General features: G+C 48.3%; 1 protein-coding gene across 8 annotated transcripts in view; it reads right to left on the reverse strand.

The window, feature by feature from the left end:
- Window positions 1-4576: 4576 nt before the first annotated feature.
- The window catches only part of Dym (dymeclin), a 274253-nt gene continuing 260855 nt past the window's right edge, over window positions 4577-17974 (reverse strand). For 7 of the 8 annotated variants that reach the window (XM_075968269.1, XM_075968267.1, XM_075968262.1 and 4 more), the window contains one exon: window positions 4708-5087. In XM_075968269.1, the coding sequence (XP_075824384.1) occupies window positions 4938-5087 (150 nt within the window). In that variant the 3' untranslated portion in view covers window positions 4708-4937. Of the gene's footprint in view, window positions 5088-17974 lie in introns of all 8 variants that reach the window. The other variant, XM_075968265.1, reaches the window with a different exon arrangement.

The following is a 17974-nucleotide window of genomic DNA, read 5'->3' on the forward strand; positions in this document are numbered from 1 at the left end:
AAACAACCTGGGTCCCCTGCACTGAGCCATCTCTCCAGCCTTGGTCCCTGTGTTTTACACATGGCCAGGGTAGGATATTCCAGGATGGTAGCACACAAGAGACCATGTAGGCTGTGTACTAACTTGAGCCTTGTGTCTGAGCACTTACATGGGATGTGATGTCAGTTTAGGTGCCGGGAAATGAACTGCTGGTGAATCTTCCTTGCTTTGCGTGGATCTATCTACCTACCTACCTACTCATCTATCTATCTATCTATCTATCTATCTATCTATCTATCTATCTATCTATCTATCTATCTATCTATCATCTATCTCTATCAATCAATCTATCTATCTATCTATCATCTATCTATCTATCTATCTATCTATCTATCTATCTATCTAATCATCTATCTCTATCAATCAATCAATCAATCAATCTATCATCTATCTATCTATCATCTATCTCTATCATCTATCTATCTATCTCTATCATCTATCTATCTATCTATCATCTATCTATCTATCTATCTATCTATCTATCTATCTATCTATCTATCTATCTATCTATCATCTATCAAGGCAGGGCCGATCTTTCTTTTTTTATATTTATTTATTTATTTGTTATGTGTACAATATTCTGTCTGTGTGTATGCCTGCAGGCCAGAAGAGGGCACCAGATCTCATTACAGATGGTTGTGAGCCACCATGTGGTTGCTGGGAATTGAACTCAGGACCTTTGGAAGAGCAGGCAATGCTCTTAACCTCTAAGGCATCTCTCCAGCCCGAGGCAGGGTCTTTCTATGTAGTCCTGGCCCATGTCTTCTGGAACTCTCTATGTAACTCGGCTGGCACTGAACTCATAGAAACTACATTTTGTCTCTGTCTCCCAAGTGCTGGGATTAAACGTGTGTGCCAATACATGGGCCTGCATTGGGATCTTGAATAACTCTTCTGTGAGATCCAAAACTAGAAAGAAAGAAAACCCCATTTGCTAGGCTTGGGCACCACTTGTCCCTCAGAGTTTCATGCTGATAGCAAATGCAGGTCTTTACTGTTTGAGACACCCTTGACCTCTTCGGGGTACTAAGGACCCTGCAGTGGCCTTGACTTTAGAGCCACAAGTCCATCAACAGAACAGAGCTACCAAGTGGCAAGCACTGAGGTTGCAAGCAGGGTCAGGAAAAACCAAGGGAACCACTAGTCAGGACCCCAGTCGTACCCTACGGCCTGAACACAGCACTTGGTCACTTAGCTATGGGGAAAGCTCTGATGCAAGAACCCAGCTCCCCAGAGGCTGAAAGATGCCATGTTGCTTAAAAAATAACGTGTTGAGAAATTCAGGGTATGGTGTGGTGGCCCACGACTGTGACCCTAGCACCTGGATGGCTGAGGCCAAAGACAAAGATAAACGTTCAGGGTTTAACAGGATCTTCCTGTGGACGTTTTCCAGAAGGTCCTTGGGGGTCATGAAGTGTGCAGTGGGACTTGGCTCCTGTGCATTCCCCCCGAAGAGCCATGCGGGCAGCATGCTTCTTATACACCACTAACTTCCTTTCTTCTTCCACCTTTGTCTGAGCCAGAAGGGCCTGCTGCAGGCTGCTGTTCATGCATCCCCTGGGAGTCTCTGGGGAGCCAGGCTTAGAATTTTCAAGTTTTTGCCAATTGCCTTGAGCTCTCTTAAAAGTGTGAGGAAGCCGGGTGATGATGGCGCACACCTTTAATCCCAGCACTCAGGAGGCAGAGGATCTCTGTGAGTTTGAGGCCAGCCTGGTCTATAAGAGCTAGTTCCAGGACAGGCTCCAAAGCTACAGAGAAACCTTGCCTTGAAAAAACAAAAAAACAAAACAAACAAAAAAAAAACCAAAAAAAAAAGTGAGGAGATTGTTTCCAGGGTGGGCATTCTTTAACCCTTCATAGCACTGCAGAACCCCTCATTCACACACCGATACCACACAACAGTGGTTCTCTCCTGAACCTTAGTTGACCTGACCTGAGACAGGGTCTTACCATGTAGCTCTGCCCAGTCTTGAACTCACAGAGATCCATTTGCCTTTGTCTCCCGGGGACTGGGATTAAGGATGTGCACAGCCGTGCCTGGCTGCAATAATTCTTTCAGATCTCAGGAAAAATCAGATGTTCATTTCCATCAGTCCCGCCTGGGTAATAGCAGAGGCCAACTTTCACCTTCTTGTGAACATAGGATCGCCTTGTATCATTTCGTTTCACACACACACACACTCTTTATGTGAATGAATATCTTGTGTGTATGTATGTGCACAGAAGTCAGAGGGAACGCTGGATCTCTTGACACTGAGTGATGGTCGTGAGCCCCCATGAAGGAGCTGGGAACTGAACCCTGCTCCCCTGCGAGAACAAGCGCTTTTAACTGCTGAGCTGAGTCTTCAGCTCCTGAGCACGTTAAATCTGACAGCCCTAAACAAACTAGTATCTAAACTCAAGTGCAGTTCAGCTTACCATGCAAGTCTCCTGCCAAGTAAGTGATCAATCTGTCCTCCTTTGCTATGCTTAGAAGGAAACCCCAGCGACTGCTGACCTGAGGCAGGCAGTGGCGCAGCTGTGGACCTCAGTCCAGTAGAGCAACTAGGTGGGCGGTGCCCCAGGGGAGCTTTTAGGTCACTGAGCCAGTGAGCCAGAAGAGGGGGTCGGAAGGAGGCAAGCAAGGAGGCTTGGGCTCAGGGCGCTTGGAACTAGGAGGCTGGGGCAGAGGTCTGGATGGCAGTGTGCCCCCATCACCGTGAATAGGCTTTGGGAGCTGCAGCTCCTGTTAGAGGAACTGCCTGTCCCGTAACCGATGTCCCACGCTCCTGCTTAGCCCCTGACACCCAAAGAAGTGATGTTTCACAGGACCTGTAACTTTCTGTGACGTTGTCTAAAGGAAAAGGAGCAAACTGGAATGCGCTGAAGACGAACGACAGCTGCCAATCATTTTCTTTCTTTCTTTTTTTAAAATATTTATTTATTTATTTATTGTGTGTACAATATTCTGTCTGTGTGTATTCCTGAAGGCCAGAAGAGGGCACCAGACCTCATTACAGATGGTTGTGAGCCACCATGTGGTTGCTGGGAATTGAGCTCAGGATCTTTGGAAGAGCAGGCAATGCTCTTAACCTCTGAGCTATCTCTCCAGCCCCAATCATTTTCCTATGTAGGAAATACACATCGCCATTGCCTGAAATGCTAATTAGGCCATTCTACCTCAAGATGCCCTGCTCTTGGGACGGCAGTGCCGGGGCAGAAGCCCTGTGCTGTGGTCCCAGCTATCCCCAGGGAACTGGTCTATGGGGGCAGCAGTGGGTCAGCTGCCCTTGCCCCTGGAACCACCACCCAGGGAAGGCTCCAGTTTCATCCACTCAAGAAGAGGATAAGTGACCTGTCCATATACCTGAAAGCTGGAGAAAGAGGGCTTAGTGCACTCGCTCAGGGAAAACCACCCATGGCGTACGTATGGGGTTCATGGTGAACCCCATGGTGAACCCACCCCGAGCCCAGGGGTGTGGGGATGGGTGGAAAAGGCCGGTGCTAACAGGTTTACACACTGATGTGGATGCCTCGCCATGGAGCCTTTGCACCTGCTGCTCCACTCAGCACAGCCCAAAGGTGTGTAGGACCAAATTCGTGGGTCTCACAAGCCCCACAACACTTTTTTCAAAGTCAGAAACATGGAAAAGAGCATACTTTTCACCTCGGACAGAATGCTGTCTTAATAAGCTGGTCTCCTTTTGTTCGTCCCATTAATTTGGCTGAAGGAAAAAGGTTGCTTTCAGAATTAAGTTTTCCCTAGTGAATAATACAGTAGATGAATTAATTTCTGTGTGACTTCAACTAAATCCCGGGTCAGCTCAGAGGCCACCCCTAACCCCCAAATCCCGGGTCAGCTCAGAGGCCACCCCGAACCCCCAAATCCCGGGTCAGTTCAGAGGCCACCTCAACCCCCAAATCCCGGGTCAGCTCAGAGGCCAACCTGAACCCCCAAATCCCGGGTCAGCTCAGAGGCCACCTCAACCCCAAAGGTGTTTTCCCTCCTTGAAGGTTAGTGTCATACGGGCAGGTACAGTGTTTATGGAATTCTGGACTGCCAAGCAGCAGGCAAACACATCATGGATATGTGACATGCCCATAGATGCACGCGCGTGCGCGCGCGCGCACACACACACACACACACACACACACACACACACACACACACACACACACACATGTGCATGGAGACGTACAAGCATATGCATACTAAAACAAAAATTGTCAGTATCTGAGAAAAAAGATGTGTAGGCTGGATGGCACAAACGTGTAATCCCTGCACCGAGAGGAGGCACAGGCAGGAGGATTGCTGTGAGTTTCAGTCTAGTGTGGCTCCAGTATGAGAACAAACCTCAAGAAGAAAAGCAGCGCTGGGGAGTTGGTTCAGTGGGTAAGGGAAGGAGTTCAGTTCCCAGCACCCACGTGGCAGCTCACAACCTTCTATAACTCCAGGTCCCATCTGAAGCCCTCTTCTGACCACTGTAGGCGTCAGGTATGCAAATGGTACGCATGTAAACATGTAGGCAAAAACTCATACACACAGAATAGAAATAAATCAGTCTAAAAACAATTTAAGAAAAAGGGAAATGGCATACAGTGTTGATGCGTTTGTCATGTGTCCAAGGCACCAGGATCCCGGGAAAGCTCTAGATTTTGGGTTCAGAAGTTTAGAAATAAGTCACCTACTGAACAGCGAGTTCTCTGTTTATTACTGGGCACCCCCCCCCCCTGCAGTACAGTCAAAGCCGAGCGACCTACTAACTGGCAGCAATTTTCCGATCCTCAGTGTGAGAGGGGAGCACGCCATGTGCCCCTCTGTGGCAGAAGACACACCGGCAGTCTGTCTGCTTCTGCGCCTAGACATGAAGGAACCAGCAGAGCTGCAGCGCTGGGGGCGGGCGTGGGTGTGCCCCGCTTCAGTCAGAGTCCATGGCAAACAGCTGGATGTCCTGCGGGTTCCAGTACAGGCCTACTGCTGAGTTGTAGACCAGAGACCAGACATAAGGGATGAAAAACTCTTCAGGCTGCTCCTCTTCCACATACCTGAACTTCAGTTCTGGGAATTTCTGCAATGAGAACGAGATGACTTTTCACGTACAGGAAGAGCAGTGGTGTGTGTGCAGGGCCCTCCCCAGAGTGGATACAGGCCGAGAGGACCAGACCTTCACAAATTCTGACTGTCAGTGGCTTCCGGGAGAGTGGAACTTACCTGCTGTGCTGGAGAGTTTGTGCCAACGTGACATACGCTAGAGTCATCTAGAGAAGGGAACCCCAGCTTAGAAAATGCTCCAGAAAGATCAGGCTGTAGGGCATTTCTTAATTGGTGATCAATGGGGGAGGGCCCAGTCATTGTGGGTGGTGGTCCTGGGTTCCACAGGAAAGCAGGCTGAAGTAAGCCAGTAAGTAGCACCCTTCATGGCCTCTACATCAGCTCCTGCCTCCAAGTTCCTTCCCTGCTTGAGTTCCTCCCCTCACTGCTTTTGGTGATGAGCTGTTATATTGAACCTTGAGTGAAATAAACCCTTTCCTCTCCAAGTTGCTTTGGTCATGGTGTTTCTTTACAGCAATAGCAACCCTGACTAAGACACCTGAGGCCACAGCAAACAATATAATGACCCTGGCTAGTTCACTGAGGTGGGGTAAAAGGAGGCAGAGCTTTGCTGGCTGGCAGACAAGGTAAACATCTTGTTCTGCTCAGTGTCAAGGCCTGGCTCTTCTTGAGAGATCCTGTCTTGGGGAGTGGTCATGTTGGAGGTGAGAATGTTTCCTCAAAAGTCCTCAGCCTTGCCGGGTGGTGGTGGCGCACGCCTTAAATTCTAGCACTTGGGAGACAGATGCAGGTGGATCTCTGTGAGTTCGAGGCCAGCCTGGTCTGCAGAGCGAGTGACAGGACAGGCTCCAAAGCTACAGAGAAACCCTGTCTCAAAAAACAAATGACAAACTATCCAGCCTTCTCACTGTATGAAGTTCACAGAGACAGAGAGACTTTGGTCTGGGCAAGTGCTCATTTGAGTGGCTGTGTTAATTTAGTTGTGTGATAAATTCTTTACAAGAAAGTGATTTTTATTTATTCATTTATTTATTATTAATTAATTCTTTTCAAGATAGGGTTTCTGTGTAGCCATGACTGCCCTGGAACTAGTTGTGTAGATCAGCCTGACCTCGAACTCAAGAGATCCGCCTGCCTCTGCCTCCCAAAGCTGGGACTTTTTAAAATTGATTTTTATTGAGCTCTACATTTTTCTCTGCTTCCTTCTCTGACTCTCCCCTCCCCTTAAACCCTGTCCCAAGGTCCCCATGCTACCAATTACTCAGGAGGTCTGGTCTTTTTCTACTTCCCATGTAGATTATATTCATGTATGTCTCTCTTAGGGTCCTCATTGTTGTCTAGGTTCTCTGGGATTATGATTTGTAGGCGGCTTTTCTTTGCTTTATGTTTAAAAACCACTTAATCCACCATATAAACAAACTGAAAAGTAAAAAAAAAAATCACATGACCATCTCATTAGATGCTGAAAAAGCTTTTGACGAAATACAACGTCCCTTCACGACACAGGTCTTGAAGAGAGCAGGATACAAGGAACATACCTAAACATAATTAAGGCAATCTACAGCAAGCCAACAGTCAACACCAAACTAAATGGAGAGAAACTCTCAGCAATCCCACTGAAATTAGGAACAAGACAAGATTGTCCACTCTTCATACCTATTCAATATAGTTCTTGAGGTCCTAGCCAGAGCAATAAGATAACAAAAGGAGATCAAGGGGATACAAATCAGAAAAAAAAAAGTCAAATTCTCACTATTTGCTGATGATATGATAGTTTACATAACTGAGTGCGGGGATTAAAGGCATGCACCACCACTACCCAGCAACAAAGTGATTTTTATTTTTTAAAAAGTCCTGAGCCCTGAGCTAAAGGGGGAGGCATGATTGGCTAGGGAGCAGCTGGCTCTGCAGTCTGGCTTCAGCCTCATCCCACTGGGGACAGAGAGGCCAAGTTCCTTCCTCTTAGGACTTGGGCTGACCCTGTACATAGTCTAGGGCCCTGGGGCACTCTTCCTGGCCTCTGGGCTGGCAGGTTGGTTGCCTGAGGTAGCACTTAGCATTGTACCACAGCATCAAGCCTTGGCTTCTAACCTGAATTTTATTCCTGATTTACTAAGCCACCAGGGCCAGAGGTCTCTTTTCCTGTAGCCTGAGGAGCAGTTGGGTCTACTGAAAGCCTTGTGGCCTTTTCCCCAGTCATGGAGCCCCACCAGGAGAGGCAGGGCGGCCAGACTGGGGGAATTCTGGGAAGAGGAAAGGAGACATGCACTTGCAAGCCAGATGCAGAGGAAGAACAATGAGAATGCCATACTGAGAAAAGGTATGAGCCATGTGGCTAAACATAGATAAGAATTATGGGTTAATTTAAGTTGTAAGAGCTAGTTAGTAGTAAATTAATATAAGTCTCTATGTGTTTATTTGGGACTGAACACTGAGGGATTGGGCAGGACAGAAACTTCTGTCTACACACACACACACACACACACCCCCCTTTACCATGAGCACCTTACTGAAGAGAAATGTGGCATCCCCCAGCCCGTGGCTTACTGCCATCTCGGCCATCAGTGGTGCATCAGGGCTGTCCTTGGTTCATTCATTGCACACGAAACCACATGACAGGTCTCAGAAACCAGGCACTTTCTGAGCATCTGGCATATCACTGACACTTGCTGAATGGACTTCAGAGCCACACAATAATTTTGGGACAGTCTCAGAGAAACTACTGTACAGAAAGAGAAGTGACACACAGTTTGCTTAAGTCACCTGCCAAAGGGACCACAGCCGGCAGGATGTGGGACTCTTCCATTGCAGCCTCTCAAACCAAGGATTGGGCTGTCCATCCTCAGAACACCTGCAGCTAGGGTGGATATGAGGTTTCCTCAATAGTCTACTTCAATTTTGGTGCCTGGGTGCCTTCTGTCTCTGACAGGCCAGGCTAGGACCAAGAGAGCAAGCTGGGCACTTCAGGGTATTTCCCTGGGACTTTGGTTTCTCACTTTGTATAAAATGTAGGACTTATGAACTCCTTTCAATTCTGACTGGCTATCAACTGGCCCTAGTGGGGGCTCTAAACCTCTCTATTTCTCGCCATGGCTGCTGACCCCACTGTAACCGCAAAGTCAAGCAGGCGCAGGTTTCATACAGCTAGCTTCACAGTAGACACCTATGTTCTCCGAGGTCACTCACCTATTCTGGCCTTCAAGGCCAGTTCCTCTAACTAAGACCAAGACAATACTAGGCTGTTGTTCAGTGACTCAGTGGTCTAGGAACTTATTACTAAGTACCTTCCAGGGTTTAGTCTGGCTAATGCTGGCTGATGACGATCTGATCGTTTTACAGACAGTGTTTCCAAGCTGTGGTCTCCTGAGTGTGCACCATGAGTCACAGGGAAATAGAGGGCAGAGAAGAACAGCATGACACCATGAACAACTGCCTCTGCTGGGGACAAGTCTGCAGAGAAACACAGCACACATAGCTCCGAGACCACAGCACAGCGCCTTTCTCTGTCTGCTGTCTTTCTCCTTGAGTGAACGACTGAACTGTGAGCTATTGTTATTTCCTGTTTTTTTGTTTTAAGTCTTCACCAGCAGGTCACATGGTTCACAAAGGACTGATGAACAAATAGCAAAGAAAACAGAGACTGTCTTCCAGACTGGTGACACGAAGTAAAGTCCCTTCTACTGAAACGAGTTATTTGTAAGCCTGGCTGACCTAGGACTCTGAAAGAGCAGATAATAGGCATAAATGGTAAGATTTTTCAAAATGCTATTCAGCCAATCTGACGCACAAACTGGGCCTGCATCACAATTATCATGGCCCCTAGCCCCATTACCACAACCTGTCTGTTAGGTAGAGACTTGAACAGGTATCCCTAAGACCATTGCTTCTCTGAGATGTCTTAGGATGCTCAAGAGCCAAGGAAAAGAAAGACACGAGGTTTTATTTAGAGCTAAAGACAGCAGGGACACATTTTGTCAGGATGCAGTCCAAAAATGTCATGTCTGAAAGTCAAATCAAAAACCCAGAAAGGCACCCTTTCCTGTACACTCCTCTGCAAGCTTATGGAGAACAGTAATGCCACCCCGTGTGGCTGAGGGACATCCAGCATCCTCTCTGGGGAGCGTCTCCATCCCTGACACCCCAACAAATGCTGCCTGGCAGCTGCAAAGGCCAGCCGTGTGCCAGTGGACACCCTCGGGCCATCGCAGCTCCACTTTCTTCTCCTCTACTCTGCCCCGCTGGCACTTCCCAGGCCCCCTTGTGGCTCCTGCCAGTGACTTTCGGGTTACTGTGTCCCGAGGACCACTGTGTCCTAGGAAGGGAGAGGTGTTTGAGAGGGACAAGGGGGTTGCCAGGTAGCACATGAGCTCTTCTGGCCCTGGCCAGCTCAGGACAGCAGTGGGCTATCTCAGCCCAGGTGGTTCTGGTAGGAGCCTTGGCTTTCATACTTTCTTCAGGATTCCTGGCCTGTGGCATGGTCCTGACACGGCAGAAACCCACCTCTGAAGCTAGGAGCTTGGTCTTAGTCCAAAGCTCCTCACAGCAACCCTGCTGTTTTGAGTTTTGGAGCCAGAGGTAATACTAGACTCTTAAGTGGGGCCGGGAACATTTCTTTTTTATCTATCAGCTCCAGTGAAATCAACCTACCACAGTGGGACATCCGGACGCTCCGCTCAGAGAAAAAGCAGAAGTCTGATTTGGCGGAGAGACTTGGATGTAGCAAGCACACCAAAAGCCTACAGCCTGGGTCTGTTGTCAGTCATGTGATCTGGTGAAAACCCACAGGAAGTCAGCGAGCAGATGTAAGGTACAACTGTAATAATTTTATTACCACAGAAGTTCAGCGGAGACTTCCAACTTCCACCTAAAGTCTACAGAGATAGCATCAGACGTCCAGCGAGCACCTGGCAGGGTTCCAAGAAGTTAATGCAATTTACAATCAAACAGCTACACAGCACACTGAAGAAAGTTTTCTGCACACAGTAAGTAGGGTAGACAAGTAAAGGGTGGCCACTGGGTCTGAGGCAGCCAAAACTGGCTGGCAGCTGGGGCGGGCTGGGACTGACCAGCAAGCCACTGTCCACAGTGCTGGTTTGTAGTGGGCAGCCTGCTCAGACAGTGAAAAAGTGGCTTCATGAGCCTGTCACAGGGCAGCAAAGAAAACTGTGTTCCTTGTGAAGCCCGTGCTTGTATTACAGATGTGGGGATCATCCACCCACCTCAGACATCAGAGTGTAACTTCCACCCTTCCTCTCACTGTCACTGAGCAACAACTACATCTGGGTACCGCATTTGGGGCAGCAGAGGAGAGAGAGTCTCTGTGCAGACCTGGGCGGACTCCAGAGGGGTCACAGGTGCCAGCAGAGCATGGGGAGCTGGAAAGAGGAGGGACCTGAAGACTCCCATGGTCCTGCCTAATACCGGGACCAGAAGAGCTAGGTTGGGTATCCGGTGGGAGAAACGGTGAACTGGCAAACCTGGAGGCACCGATGCCATCAGTCCATGTGATTAATGGAAGGACAGAACGGGCTGCAGATGTGTCAAGACGCAGCCCCCAGCGGAAAGAAGACAAGCACTGAGCAGCAGCGCTGGGGACAAAGTGTGTCTACTTCTCGGGAATTTGTGATTACTACTTTTGTTTCAAAAATTTTTTATAAGTTATTTACTCATCTTACATGTCTAGGTGTTTTACATGCATGTATGTATGCGCACCAGGGACGTGCCTGGTGCTTGCAGAGACCAGAGGGGGTGTCAAGTCCCCTGGACCGTAGTTAAGAATCGTAGTGAGTCACCATGTGGGTGGGGAATCAAACCTGGGGACTTTCTAAGAGCAGCCAGTGCTCTTAACCACTGAGCCATCTCTCCAGCCTCTACTTTTACTTTGAGTTAGTAATAGGGGTCTCACCATGCTCTCCAGGTTGGCCTCAAATACTTGTAATCCTAGTACTTGGGTTACTGAGGCACAAGGATCCCAAGTGAGTGAGTTCTAGGATATCCTGGACTATCTAAACAGACACTGTCTAAAAACAACACTGCTGACTTAGTTACTTTTCTATTGCTGTGCTGAAACACCACAGCCAAGGCGACTTGTGAAAGAGAGCGTTTACTTGGACTCGGGATTCCAGAAGGTTGAAGTCCATGATGGCAGAGCAAAGCCAAGGCGGCAGAACAGCTGAGAGCTCACACCTCAACCAGAAAGCAGGAGGCAGAGAGCACGCTGGGATGAGTATGAGTCTTGTGAAACTCATGCCTACTCCCTGAGACACATCTCCTCTAACAAGGCCACACCTCCTAATTCTTCCCATGCAGTTCCATACTGAGGACCAAGTATTCCAACATAAAAGTCATTCGAAACACCACAACATAGATAAACAAAAAGAAAACACAAAGCTATAAATATGAAACCCATAACCAGGTGGCTCAGGTCACAGAACACTGCATATCCAGGAATATAGTCGTTGGCTATGCAGGGGGCCAGCTGGGGCTTTCCAGCTAGCAGGCATAATGCACTTGGAGCTCAGAAATGGCTCCACCACTTCTGAGTGTCCACAGTGAGAGTAAAGGATATAAGCTGACACCCCCACACTGACCAGCAAATCACTATATTTTTGTTGTTGTTGTTGATATTGCTTTCAGTTTTTAGAAATGCATTATACTAGTTTTTAATATTACAGGAAACAATGGGTTTACGACAATATTGAGCATACCTCTCGCTCAGCCACAACTTGAGGCTCAATATGTGAAGCCTGGAGCAAGTATCCCTGCAGAGGCCCATGGAAAGGATGGGGGCTTTCCTTTGGCTCCAGTCCTCAATGTCTCATTGCTGGAGCAGAAAGGGTAAGCCCTCTGCCGGAAGGGGTAGGGGGAAACTGGCTGGTGTGGTGTGGCCAGCAGCAGGTCAGGTACACAGCACAGAACTGTCTGTAAAACTTTTGCTACAAGCTGGCCCGGAGGGGATTCAGGGACAACTAGAACTGTGCCCTTCCCTTCTGAGGGGAGCTATCACAGAAGGGAGGCAGATGCTTGGATGGAAGTAGTGGGCTTGCAGCGTATGTGCGATCTGACTACAATACCAGACCCCCCCCCCCATGCCTAACAGATGTGCCCCTTAGTATGCAAGAGCATGGCCAGAGGCTTAACAGGTCAGAGAGTGATATATAAAATAAAATAAAAATGCTTGCTCTTGCAGAGAACCCAGGTTTGGTTCCCACCATCCAGGTGGCTGCTCACAATCACCGACAGCTCCAGTTCTAAGGGATCTGATGCCCTCTTCCGGCCTCCACAGGGACCAGGCACGCAAGTGGTGTAGGGACAGACATGCAGGCAAACACCCAGATACACACAATAAAATCATTTACAAAGACTAAAGGAAGAACTTTTGGATGAGCTAGTGGAACAGTGGTCCAGAGTTTTCTGGGACAAATGAGCTTTATGAAGTCCATGGCCCCAAGGAGAAATGAGCTGTGCTGTTTGCAACTCGGAGGTACTTCAGTCTGCCCTCAGACATACATGGGCCATGGTATGGATGCTGTATCTCACATAGCTATCAATATGGTAAAGCAAGTGAACCTCTCACATATATACTCGTCATGGGGTGAGGGGCTAGAGTGAAGTACCATGTATGAAATGAAAAATTCCGTTTTCAGCGAGTTCTTTATCAGACTCTTGTTCAGGTTGCACTGTGGGGTAAAGAAGGCAATGCGTGGCCTCGAATGTAAGCTTGAACTGCTTATCTGCAGTCATTCGTCTTCACGGTAATTTTTCCAGACTAATTTGTGAACGAGGGAGATGGGTGAAGAATTAGAAGCAGGTTCATGATACAGATATTTAGTTAATTTAATGAAAAATAAGGATCTTTGCCATATTTGAGATGTGTGTACAGGGAGATGCAGAGGATGACGGGACAAGGACAGGCAGGAGACTCAGCGGTGACCTCGAGCCTTTGCCACGGACGCTGCAGAGGTATTTGGAAAGGGAATTCCAGCAAAGACAGCCTGAGATAAGATGTCTGTGCCTTCTCGGGAGTTAGTGTCTCTGAACATTCTTTGGATTTAAGCTGCAGGCAAATTTGATGGTCCCTAGGCTTCCACAGGAACCTGTCACTGTTAGCAAGCCTGCCTTGGTTATTCCTTAGCAAGGGGGGAGCCAGGCGTGGTCAGCACTCATTGGTGCCCTTCTCAGTAGAGGACTCTCCTCTGCTCACAGAGGAACCGCCCGCTCCGGGCAGTATGTGGAAAGCTTTGTGGCTGCTAAGCTGCCTTCTTCAGTACACAGAAAGGGAATCAGACTGAAACTCTGTGTGTGTGTGTAGTAGTGAATGTCAAGCAAGCTCTGTGAAGGACCCACAGCCCTAAATTCATATTTTTTTGGGTTGGGGTGGATGGGAAGGCTGATATAGGTTTCACTATGTAGCCTGGATTGCTCTGGAATTCAGTGTGTATCTCAGGGTAGGCCTTGAACTTCTGGCAACCCTCCTGTCTTAGCCTCCCAGTACTGGGATTACATGTATGAGTCACCACACATAGTTCCGAGTCCACAAATTTTATGGCACAAAGGAGAAAGAAACCCCACCTCTGTGCTTCCCATGGATGGGTTTCCCAGTGACCATGGAGGCTGAACTAGACCCGTGGCTTCCCTGCCTGGTAACACATGGTTACACAACACAAGTCATCTCTGAATTCAAAGCACATCACGTGGTTTGTTTATACTTTCAAAGCCACAAGGACTAAAGTCAGTGTTCCGCATCACCGACTGGGCTGGGCCTGCAAGGCAGACAGCAAGGCTCGGTGGATACACAACTCCTGAGGGGTTCCCTAAACACCCCAGCAAGTTAGCTGTCACCTCTGCTCCTGTCTTCCTGAAACAAAGCAGTCACCCAAAGAATCAAAGAACACCAAAGGCTCTTGGAGTCCTTTACCCCAGCACTGTTACAGAACAACCAAAGAGACTGTGACCACTGTCATACTGCTAATACTGCCGACTGTTTTCAAAGCATTGAAGACAGGATGATAAGCAGGGAAGGAGATGCCATCACAGATCGAATACGATCCAGACACCAGCCGGATGCCACCAAGGAAAGTAATTGCAGAAACCCGAGGGCAGCAGAAGTAGCATGATCTCCCGTCTACAAAGCCTGTTCCTTCCTTTCCCATTCACAATTCCTGCTTTCTCCTTTCCTGGACCAAAAAGCTGAGCCAGGTGCATCCAACCATTGACATTGTGACATGAGCTTGTCATCTACAAAGTTCAACCTGGAGAACTACAAATCAAACTAAAAAAAAAAGTTTACAATTCTTAAGTTTAGGATTTTGTGTTGGGCCATCTTCTCAGCCCTCCCGGGTGGTTGGCACTTTAAGCATCCCCCCTCTGGCTAACTGTAAAAACTGGCCATCATATCCAAACCCAGGGATCTGAGCTGGTTTCAGAGCGGGTTAAAGACTTAGCTGACGGTACAGATCCATTCAATCTCTAATTGTTAATGAAGGGCATTAAGTATTTTCACATCGTACAGTTTTATGAATGAGAACAAGACAGAGGCAGTGTCATGGAAGTGTATGCGTTGGGTGGCAAAGCGGTGGTGACACTGGGATGATGTCAGAGAGCAGGCACACGCTGGGAGGACGGCCAGTATCTGTGGCCACAGCGTCAGAGATGAGCACACAGTCTACGGGCATAGCTGCAGAACGGCAGCCAGACAAGGAGCTGGACACCTTGGTGTTTTAACTGTCTCTACAGTAGCTATGGATGCTGAGGACAGGGAGCCGAGGTGTGTAATACCAAATATCCACTCAGGGCCAGGGGCTTGCAAGCAACTGTGACATGCCACTTACAGTCTGGAAGCTGAAGCTGTGCCAGGCATAACACTGATATCTGCCCTGTTTTGTTTCACCAGCTGAGATAGACTGGGGTGGCAAAAGATAGAGAGCTGGCACTGGACGCTCTCTATGGCAACTGTCGTACTTACCAATTACTTGAAACTAGAATAAATATACTGATGAGGAAGCACAGACTTATGGCCAGCACCACTGCCATCTAGGCTGGGAATGGAGGGACATCCAGGCCCCGTGAATTTCTAGCAGGCTCTGACAGTACCAAAGTCAGACACACAGCATCACCTCGACAGTTCGTGAACCTCTGCAGCGGATGAGGCCTGCTCTAAGCAGTGAGGGGGAACGAGACTGTAGACTGGCCGGGATACTGAAGTGGTTTCTATAGGCAGACTAGCAGTATAGACTACACGGTGCTGCAGAAGGCCCCAAGAAGCTCTGCCTGTAAGAGCTCTCTCCTCCTGCTTTGGGCTCTATCGTTATTTACTTTAAGCAAGCGGAACACCTGCAGATGCGGCACGTGAAGGCCAGCAGTCGTTTCCAAAGCACAAGGAGCCATGGTTTACAGCACAGGCTTCCTGGCTCTGAATCCCCATCTGTCAATGGGGACAGAGGCTTCGCTTATCTCCTCTATGTTTAGGGAACAACCATGGATAATTCAATTGCTTATACGCTGCAAGCATGAAAATGAAACAAAATTGGAATTTACCTTGAGAATAATCACATCTCAAAGGATCTCTCAAAAAGGAAATTCTGAGTTTAAACAATTAACTTTCTGTATTTTAGAAACGGATCCAGGATGCAAACTATAAAAGATCCTTTTATTTGGATTTATTTATAGCAAAGAATACAGAATACACTTTTTATTATAAAAATCAAGATTCTGTTCTATCCAAATTAAAAACAAAACAAACAAACAAAACAAAACAAACAAAAATACAACCAAATAACCTCCCTCCCCTCAAACAAAACCAACAAAAACCAAGGCGAAAATCCTGAGTCCCCAGAGGAGAACAGATGACTGCTCGGCATCAAGGCCTTGAAAACACTGCTCTAAAGCCTGGGTTCTCTGGGGGAGTTCCCCTGTGGACACGTCTACAAGTCCTGGGATTCTACCGAACAAAGAAGGACGCTGTAGTACACAAGCCAGGAGCTCCTTCTTGCAAGGACAGGGACTGCATCTGACTCCTGCTCACAAGGTGAATCACAAGGGGGTGAGGTCATGAGGGACCATGAGTGGGATTACTGACTTAGTAAAAGAGACCCCAGAGAGCTAGCTAGCTACTTCCTTCCACAGTTAGGAAGGGAGACTAGACAGAAAATCTTCCAGGGCCTCGGTCTTAGATTTCCGGCTCCCAGAGCCTGGAGATATCAATTCTGTTGTTTCCGAGCAGTTTCCAGTGCTGTGCTTAGTAGAACAGGACAAAAGGTGGCTAAAGATGCATCCTTCTCTGTGCTGATTATAACTGCTATATAACTATATATTAATCTATGTATTTCTTTGTCATGTGGCTAACAGGTGGGTCTTCGTGATTACTTGCTGGCTCTTCTGGTGGTTGGAGCTCAGTGGCAGAGAGAGCTGAGGATGTGGATACACTACAGTTTGCTGCTCTGGGGGAGGGGTCTGTACACTGAAGATTTGCTCAGAAAGACTGCAGGCCAAACATCCTACCTGGGACAAACACCTGCAGACACAAAAGTAGAGAGGACAGTTTGGTGAACTCTGTGTGCCCACTGCCAGCGCCAGCCATTAGCTCTTGTTTCATTTGCCTCAATTTCTTTCTTCTGAATTGTTTTGGTGCCAATTCTGGGCATTATAAGTTTCATCTGAGTATTATCAAACTGGTGAGAATAAATTAAATTACAGGGTGACCCTTTGTACTAGACAAGCATTTATGAAACAGTCTCTGACCTCTGTGAGTGCACCATTTTCTTGGTGGCTTTAATGTGACAAGCACCTCGCAGGTATCAAATACTAGGAGCCAACTCTGATCCTTTGCATGCGAGGGTCTCCACAGGTGGCTGTATGTGACCTCTCAGCTATGCTTGCTACCTCTCCCGGGCACAACCACCAGCCTCTTCCCAGAGAAACCCCAGGTCTTCTGCGCGCTTCACGCTCATGTCTGCCTCCACCCATCTACAGTGACTCTGGGACAGTCCCAAAGAAGAGGGCATTATCAGGAAGTCTCTGAGGGTAGAGAGGATTATTCAGAAGCATATCCAGGTGAGAACAGGTTCAGAATTCCCCGCACAGGGTGGTGAGGGGATGAGCCGAAAGGCATCAGGAAATGTCACGGTGACTGCTGTGATGGAGCTGACAGCCTCTGCACCAGGTGTGGCCAGAAGACGGCCAACACAACCCCAAGAAGACAAGTACGAGCCTGGTAGTAAGCGCCTGTAATCCCAGCACTAGGGAGGTAGAGGCAGGCGGTTCAGGAGTCAAGGCCAGCCTCATAACTATACAACAAGTTTGAGGCTACACGAGATCCTAAACAAACAAATGAACAACCAAACAACAAAAGGCGAGGCAGTGGTGGTGAGGCCTTTCGGGGCCTGAGAAGGGAGAAATTATACAGGCTTTGAGTGGCGGCAAATGAGGGTGCATGTAAATGAGGGTAGGAACTGAATATAGAAGGGGACAGGAGGACAAGACAGACAGGAATAACAGAGAACAGAGCAGAGGCAGACCACACGGAGGCTGCAGCCAGCAGCTCCCTGGGTGGAGTATGAAGGAGGGCAGCGTGAAGAAAGCCCAAGCCTAGGCCACATCCAGGGCCATGAAGCAGCGGGACTGTGACTGGAAGGCTCTAGGGATGAGTGTCATGGTCCAGACAGAGGGAAAGGGCAGAGAACCAAGAAGGGAGAAGAACAAGGAGCCTAGAAAGGGGAAGGGAGATGTGGCAGGGACCTGCAGGTGCAGACAGCCACCTGAGTTGCCTCTGCAGAGGTCAGGTGCTGAGCTTCATGACTTGTTCCCCGCTCCCCCCACCCCCACCCCCCGCCCAGGAACAAAGAAGAGAAGTAGAATCCCATTTCTACCATGGGATCGGTTCTAATGTGTCTTTATCTCTCAGCT

Source organism: Microtus pennsylvanicus, chromosome 4, assembly GCF_037038515.1.
Source record: "Microtus pennsylvanicus isolate mMicPen1 chromosome 4, mMicPen1.hap1, whole genome shotgun sequence".
Lineage (NCBI taxonomy): Eukaryota > Metazoa > Chordata > Mammalia > Rodentia > Cricetidae > Microtus > Microtus pennsylvanicus.